The following is an 8661-nucleotide window of genomic DNA, read 5'->3' on the forward strand; positions in this document are numbered from 1 at the left end:
GGAGGTTGCTGTGAGCTGTGATGCTACAGAACTCTACCCAAGGGGACAGCTTGAGGCCCTAAAAAAGTGCGATCTGTCATTCAGATTCCTGTCTGGAAATGAGGGTGTTGAACTAAATCTCCAGTAATTCTAGTTTTATGCCAATATTTCAGATGGAAACCAGCATACAGTAATTTTTCAAATTCTCCCAGGTGTATCTTTCTGTATCAGTTTGTGCCAGTGTGTGTTTGAGTGAGGCCATTTTACCCAGAAAAGGTGTGTGTACATGAGAGAGAGACCATTAAGCCTAAAAAAGGAGCGTGTGTGGGAGAGAGAGGGGCTGTTTTGCCCAGAAGAGGTTATTCAGGACCCTGTTTTTTGTAATGAATATTAGATTTGGCCTCTTTGTCTCTTTACCTACTTGTCCTGGCAGTGGCCACCCATTCACAGTCTATGGCGAATGTATCCTGCTGGGTAAACTTCCTTTCTCTGTAAGCCTATTACAAGGATGGTTAGTCTTTATAGTGAAATAATAGAAAAATTATAAACTTGTAGTTTTTTAGTAAGGCCTAAAATCAGTGCCTCTTTCTGCCCCTCTACCCCATCCCTATGGATTTGTTTTCACAAACCATTGAGGAACCCAGTAGACCAAAAGGAAATGGAAATTCTTTCTCCTTATATTTCCCCAGCTCCTTTGTCTTTTAAAATCTGTTTCTTTAAGCTCAGTACCTGTAGCTCAGAGGCTAAGGCACCAGCCACGTCCAGCCCAGGCCTGGCAAATAACAACTACAAGCAGAAGATGGCCGGGTGTTGTAGTGGTGGGTGCCGGTTAACAGTCCCACCTCCGTGGGAGGCTGAGGCAGGAGAATTGCTTAAGCCCAAGAGTTTGAGGTTGCTGTGAGCCATGATGCCACAGCACTCTACTGAGGGCAACAAAGTGAGACTCTGTCTCAAAAAAAAAAAAATTTGTTCCTTTAAGCTTCAAGTGGTTCTTGAGTGTTCTTGATAGATGAACAATAAGCCTAAAGATCAGAAGCACCATGTTTACGCTGCCACCTCCCCAAAGCAGCTTCTGTGCTGTACCTTTGGAGAGCCTTCTGAAGAGTTGTACTATGTGGCCCAGGCTAGTCTTAAACTCCAGGCTTCAAGTGATCCTCCAGCTCAGCCTCCCAAGTAGGTGGATGAGTCTGCCATGATCACAAAGGAAGCGTAAAAAATGTTAACTCATAAGGAAAAAGAATAACAGTAGAAGGAGGCAGTGGCAAAAGAAATGAACTTTTTGCTGGTCGGGTGCTGTGGCTCACACCTATAATCCTGGAGCAAGAAGTGAGACCCCGTATCTACTAAAAATAGAAAAAACTGAGGCAAGAGGATTGCTTGAGCCCAAGAATTGGAGGTTGCTGTGAGCTATGATGATGCCACCGCCCTCTGCCCAGGGCAACAGCTTGAGACTCTCTCAAAAAAAAAAAAGGAAATTAACTTTTTGCAAAGCAGAAAGTGAATGGAGGAGTGGTGACTGGAGTTCACACAGGAAGGTCTACCTAAGTCCACGCAGCGGCTGATAAACAGCGGACACGAGCTGGCTGGCCCAGGGGTGTCTTGAGAGCTTCCGTGTGCTTGGAGGCTCCAGCCACCAGTTTTGCAGATCACAATGGGAATTCTTTAAAAGTCTATATCTAGGTCTGGCTTTTGACTGATCCTCTCCCGAACCCCAGCAGATGGATGACTACATCAGTTCCCTTTTCTTTTTTTCTTTCTTTCTTTCTTTCTTTTTTTTTTTTTTTTGAGACAGAGTCTCACTTTGTCACCCTCAGTAGAATGCTATGGCGTCACAGCTCACAGCAACCTCAGACTCTTGGCTGAAGTGATTCTCTTGCCTCAGCCTCCCAAGTAGCTAGGAGGTACCTGCCACTAGACCTGGCTATTTTTAGATATGAGGTCTCCCTCTGGCTCAGGCTGGTCTCAAACCTGTGAGCTCAGGCAGTCTATCTGCCTTGGCTTCCCAGAGTGCTAGGATTATAGGCCTAGCCACCCGCCCCGTCCCATTTCTTCTGGGAGGGTGGAGGAGCATTAGAACATGGAAGTGTTTCAGACTGGAGCATGAGGCATGGAGGGGTCCTGGACAGGGCTGCACACTGAAGTCTAGGATCCTCATCTTTTTCTCCCTTGCATCCCTCCACAAGCCAGCGCCTAGATGAGTTGTTCCTGTCTTACCTCACCCAAGGTTTCTTTTTCTCTGGCAAACTGAGCAGCTTCTTTGAAAATAACCTCTATGTACTGGACATTTGGAGGTCTCCCAGTGAAAAGGCAACTCACAGATAAGCCCTTCAGCCTGCCATTTTCTAGTGCCTCTGAGAGGTTAAGGACCAAAAATGAGAAATTATTCTGAGATGTGAACAAAAGGAATCGGAGTCCAGGTTCTTTGTGGGCAGCATGGCCTGTATTCCACTCGAGTGAGAGTGAGCTGAGTCCGAGAAAGGAGTCAGCGTGTGGGTTTAAGGAGGATGGGAATATGAAAGTTCAGAGGGGTAGGGATTGGCACATTCATTTCTTCCTGGTGGGACATTCTATTTGGGCGGGTTCCTACCTTTGGCCTTATCAGCCTCACTCTTAAATATGAAGGAGCACCTGAGATGACTCAATGCATGAGGAAGACAGACCCGCAAAGCAGTCTGCCAGCCAACAAAAAAAGGGAACTTGGAGGAATCAAAAGATGCATGAAGCAAGAAAACTAAATGCAAACTAAAAAAAAACATTAGAAGATGTTCAAGTGTCCATTAAAAAAAAAAAGGATAGAGCAGTAGGAATAAAGAGTGGAGAACAAGAAAGTACTTCTGGAAATTTGAAAACATGGTAGCTGTAAAAAAAAATTGCATGGACAGATTGGAAGATGAAATTGAGGCATAGAGCAAGAGACAGTGCCGTGTTTAAATTCATCTAAAAATTTAATCTGTATTTACCGGTAGTACTCTTTTAAAATCATGTACATTTACACATTTGTTACAAATAACAATAAAAAGAATATTAGATAAAAAGAATAAAGCTATACATTAAACATTTTTTTTTTTTTTTAAACAGAGGCTCACTCCATCACCCTGGGTAGGGTGCTGTGGTGTCATCATAAGCTCCTAGCACCCTTAAACTTTTGGACTCAAGCAGTTTTCTTGCCTCAGCCTTTTAAGTAGCTGGGATGACAGATACATGCCACCACATCCAGCAATCTGATCCCCCCCCCGCCCCAGGATTGCAGGTATGAGCCACTCAGCCTGGCCTAACAATGAAGAATTTTAAACTCAAGTCTTCACAAATGTAACAAATTTTAGCAGTCATTTTAAGAGAATTTTTAATAGCTTAAGATCCTTTTACATTGCATTTATAAATTTAGTATTCTTTTTTTTCAGTATTCATTTTTAAGTCATTAAATTATCTGAAAAAATTTTTGCAAGTTGAGAAGCTAAAGAAAAACCCTCAATTTCTCCTGCTTTACTCTCAGAGCACGGAGCACTTTCAGCAGCAGCTGTGTGGGGGGATTTCCTACACACCAGGCGTAAACCAGTTTGCAGCCAAGTCTTCAGTGGACAGGAGCTGGGTGTCCTTTAATTCAGTTCAGTTCTGATATTCTGCCTGGAGTTAAGCTTCCGATCCCGTAGGTTGAGGGCATAGTCTCACAAAACTTCCCCTACATTTGATACCATCAAACCCGCAGGTTGTTGTATCCGTGCTTCTGACCAACCAGTTAATAAATCGGGTTTCCCACCACACCCACCCACCTTGTGTTTAACTAATTTGCTATAGCGGCTTGCAGAACTCTCGGGAACACTTTACTTACATTTACCGGTTTATTATACAGGATGCTACTAAAGACACAGATGAAAAGATGCACAGGGCAAGGGTGGGAAAGCACCTGCAGCTTCCATGCCCTCTCTGGGCACATCTCCCTACAGAAATCCCCACCTGTTCAGTTACCCTGATAGTCTCAAACTCTGCCCTTTTGGCTTTTTCTAAAGCGTTGTAATGATTGATTACATCATTCATTGGCCATTGGTGACCATCTCAACTCCTCACCTTCCTGGAGGTCAGCTGATGGGACTGAAAGTTCCAACTCTAATCATGTGGTTCTTCTGGTGACCAGCGCCCATGCTGAGGCTGTGTAGGAGTCCCAGGCACTGGGCATCGGTCAGCTTCATAGCATGTAAAAGACTCTTACCACTTTGGAGAGTCCAAGGAAGTTTTATGCCAAGAAACTAGGATGAGGATCAAATATGTATTTCACAGTACCACACAAGTACTTAACTTTTCTGAGCCAGATATTCATGGATTTTATAAGTTCTGAGTACATTTTCAACTCAGAATCAAATGCTAAACTAATTCATTAACATTTTAGATTGGAATCACATGTTTAATTTTTTAAATGCACTAAAAACATGCGGAGCTTTTTTTTTTTTTTTTGAGACAGACCATCACTTTGTTCCCCTGGGTAGAGTGCGGTAGCATCACAGCTCACAGCAACCTCAAACTCCTGGGCTCAAGTGATCCTCTTGCCTCAGCCTCCTGAGTAGCGGGGACTACAGGCGCCTGCCACAACACCCACCTACTTTTAGAGATAGGGGTCTTGCTGTACCTCAAGCTGGGCTCCAACCTGGGAGCTCAGGCAGTCCACCTACCTCTGCCTCCCAGATTGCTAGGATTACAGGCATGAGCCACTGCGCCTGGCCCAGAGCTTCTTAACCTAAGTATTTAAAAATACCAAATGCATACCTATTATACCCATACCCAACATAAAAGTATCAATCTGTGGACCTCATGTACTTTATGTTTCCTCCCAACTCCAACTCACACCTTTTCTCGCTCAAATTATTTATTTTTAAAGTAACTCACACCTGTATTCTAAACCTGCCTGTTTTTTTTTTTCTTTTTTTGAGACAGAGCCTCAAGCTATTCCCCTGGTGTAGAGTGCTGTAGTGTCACAGCTCACAGCAACCTCCAACTCCTGGGCTTAAGCGATTCTCTTTCCTCAGCTTCCCAAGTAGCTGGGACTACAGGTGCCTGCCATAACACCCAGCTATTTTTTGGTTTTAGTTGTCATTGTTTAGCAGGCCTGGGCTGGGATTGAACCCTCCAGCTCTGGTGTATGTGGCTGGCACCGTAGCTGCTTGAGCTGCAGGCACTGAGCCTCCTGCCTGGTTCTTAAAGACCTTTTCAATTTCACCGTCTCAAAGAATTTGAGATTATCCTTTTCTAGCAATTTGGGGTCATGTTTTTAGTTGGCTGAGGCTGAATCTTATGAAAGCTTGCGGAATTTAGAGCTACAGGATGATTTTTTCCTCCTGAATAGGATAAGCTGAGCCTCGTTTTGTACTCTGTGCTGCCACAGTTCCTCTTCAGTGGGGTGGCCTTTAGACCTGCCACCCTTGGATTCAGATCCCCAGTCACTGAAACTTAAGCCTGACAGGTCTCGGCCCCCACACCCAGGATGCGTGACTGACTATTTATTTTGTTTGTTTGTTAATGTACTGTATTTATTACTTGATTCTGTTCTGTATTTTTATTTGGCAGGCTAAAGGTTTTAAGAACTTTAAGGATTTAATTACTTCAGCTTGGATTTTGCACAACTCCCATGACAGTTCTAAGGTCATTTTCTTGACAGTTTTAACTTCTCATTTTCCAGAACAGGAAGAATGTTTTTATCCTAAAAAAAATTTACACAGAGAACATAAACGGAGATTATATTTGGATTATAACCTTGATTTCTACATATATGGTATAATGTCATATCTTAGGTCTCCAATAGTTTTTGGCATGGACCATATACCTCTGCTCGCCAATAGAAATGCAATTTGAGCCACATATGTAATTTAACTTTTTTTAAATTTCAGGTTATTGTGAGGGTACAAACAACCAGGTTACAGTATTTGAATTTGTTAGGTAGAATCCCTCTTGTAGTTGTGTGTAATTTAACATTTTTTTAGTAGCCACATTGAGAAAAAAGAAACAGGGTAAATTAATTTGTTTCATTCAACTCAGTATAATGTAAATGTTATTTCAAGAAATAATCAACATAAAAATTGAGATATTTTCATTCTTTTTTTCATACTGAGTTTTTGAAAGTCAGTGTTATTTTATTCTTACTGCACATCCTGATTCAGGCTAACTACATTTCAAGTGATCGATCAATAGCCACCATATTCTAAGTTTTGGATCAGTAGCCACTTGCAGCTCAGGGTTTCTGTTTGGGCCAGTATGCTTCTGCTACTTAAGTAAACATAATTGTTGCTTTGTATATAAATGTGTATATATTTATTTTAGATACACATTTTTCTACTTGAATAAAATTGAAAACATTTTGAAATGTGTATCTTTATTTTCTTTCTCTTTAAAGGCCCTTCCTTCTTCCATGATTATAGTAGCAGTTTATTGTCCTGTGATAGCTGCTGTGTTCATTGTTCTGAAGATGGTCAACTATCGACTGCACAGAGCCCTTGATGCTGGAGAAGTGGTAGATAGGCGTGCAAATGAATTCACAGATCAGCGAGCCAAAGCTGAGCAAGGCAACTGTTCAACCAGGAGAAAAGACAGCAATGGACCGAGGTAAGGAAACCTGTGTCACTCAGCTTCTAAGGGTACAGGTCCTGGTGTGTGTATATTGGTGGGATTATCGTGCTGTACCTGTTTCTTTGTATGATTTTAGAGCGGTTTTGGATCTTATACTTTAGATACAATGACAAGTACAGATTGGGATATTAGAATAGAGCAAGGCTAACTGGCATGTCTGAGGGATTAAATCAATATCCTTGGCCTCATTACTAAACAAGTTAGATCAGGTAACAAAAACAAGTTATGCTGCTGTATATGCAGTAATAGTTACACCAAAGGCCAAAGCTTATGAAAAACAGCCTAAAGAAAAAATTAAACATGGAATTATAATCTCAGCATTTATTGTTTATTTACACATATAAATAAAAACATGTGTCTTAAGCAAAGTAATAATACTTGACATTTATAGTCTGCATTTTTTCACTTAATCTATTATAAATAGTTTTCAGTTTTATATTCTTACCTTAGAAACTTAGCTGCTCCTTTCCTAGATCTTTGCAAGCCTGACTTTTTAAGATTTAGCACTGGCTAGATGTCATCTCCTACTGCAGGCTTTCCCTTCCAGTCTGGCTGAAGTATTATGTGCTGACAGTTCTATTGGTGACCTTGGCCCCACCCACTTTCTCTTTGACACATGGATGTATTTTATTCATAGGCAGAAGTTTATTGTGACCTTAAAGAAATAACAGGTACCACTATCTAATAACAGTTTCTTTGTGAACACTTGACATATATAAACTTATTTAATCCTCAAAACATTTCTGTGGGGTAGATGCTATAATTATCCCTGACTTATAACTTATCCCTTTCCACTGAGATGTGGAAACCAATGTAAATCAGATTAAATAATCTAAGCAATTGTTTTCACTCGGCACAATATGAAATATTTTAGGTATTGAGGTACAAATAATATAATGAAAAGTGGGCATTCCTCTCTTAAGCCAGGTAATATTTCTGTGTATTTTCCAGTGCATTGAAAGCCTTTGTTTATCCCTTTTCCAATTACATTTTTCCTAATCTCTAATATAGTTACCCTGTTTGTTCATTGGACAAATATTTTACCCTTGTAATAATTTTATTTTTTGCATTAATCACTATCTGAAATAATTACCATTTATTACCATTTGTGAGCTTCTTGTAGGCAGGGGTCTTGTTTTTCTTAGAAACTATTAAAATAATCCCAGGTTTCCTAAATCAGTGTCCAGCACTGGTAGGTATTCAGCAAATATTTAAAGTCATGAAAACAAATTTTCTGTGATAGTATGTTTAATAACACATAGTATTTCATTGGGTGGATGAATTATAATTCAATTATAAAATAACTTTTTATAGTTATTTCAATTATTTTCAAATGTAAATACTACATTTGATGTTTAAATTTTAAATGATGAAATGTTTTACCATCAGTTTATCAAAGGTAGAATTACTAGAAAGGTTATGTACATTTTTAAGTTTTCCATTATACACTGCCAAAGATTTTACTATTTAGCTATCATGAGCCCCAGTTTGAGGGCTATTTTTGCACTTTAGATATCATTGAATATTAGTATTTTGAAAATGTGATATCTCATTGTTTAGTTTTATCATGTGTGGATTTTTAGTAAAATGAAGTATTTTTCTTGTTACTGCCATTTGTATTTGTTATTTTGTGAGTTATATATTTTCTGTTGGTGGCTACTGTTTTTGCTGTTGATTTGGAAAAAATAGATTTATGAAAATAGTACCTTTTTTCTGTATCTTCTATGTCAGATACTTTTCCTCAGGTTATAGTATTTTGCCTGTTTATACGTCATAACTTAGTTTTATGTGGCCTATTCTGTGTATGTTTATTTCTGATTTTGATGTCAAATTTTGTAAGATTTTTCCTTCCCCCACATTCCACTTGTATCTACTTTCAGTATTTTTATCATTTAGTTTTTACTTTTAAATTCTTGTGAATTTGAAAAGTTTTTATTTACTATGTTTAGGTTTGCTTGTCCAAATACTGTTTACTAAATAATTTATTTTTTCCAGTAATCTTAATGCTTTCTTTCTTTTTTTTTTTTTTGTAGAGACAGAGTCTGATTTTATCTCCCTCGGTAGAGTGCT

The 8661-nt window shown here is 39.6% G+C and overlaps 1 protein-coding gene across 1 annotated transcript in view; it reads left to right on the top strand.

Annotated features, from left to right (window-relative positions):
• Positions 1 to 8661, top strand: part of PCNX1 (pecanex homolog 1) — a 186752-nt gene that overhangs the window by 35652 nt on the left and 142439 nt on the right. The window contains exon 2 of the mRNA XM_023507659.1: positions 6359 to 6567. Coding sequence (XP_023363427.1) covers positions 6359 to 6567 — 209 coding nt within the window. The remainder of the gene's footprint in view (positions 1 to 6358; positions 6568 to 8661) is intronic.

The sequence above is a fragment of the Otolemur garnettii genome, unplaced genomic scaffold (assembly GCF_000181295.1).
Source record: "Otolemur garnettii isolate 467f Iridium unplaced genomic scaffold, OtoGar3 scaffold00196, whole genome shotgun sequence".
Classification (NCBI taxonomy): Eukaryota; Metazoa; Chordata; class Mammalia; order Primates; family Galagidae; genus Otolemur; species Otolemur garnettii.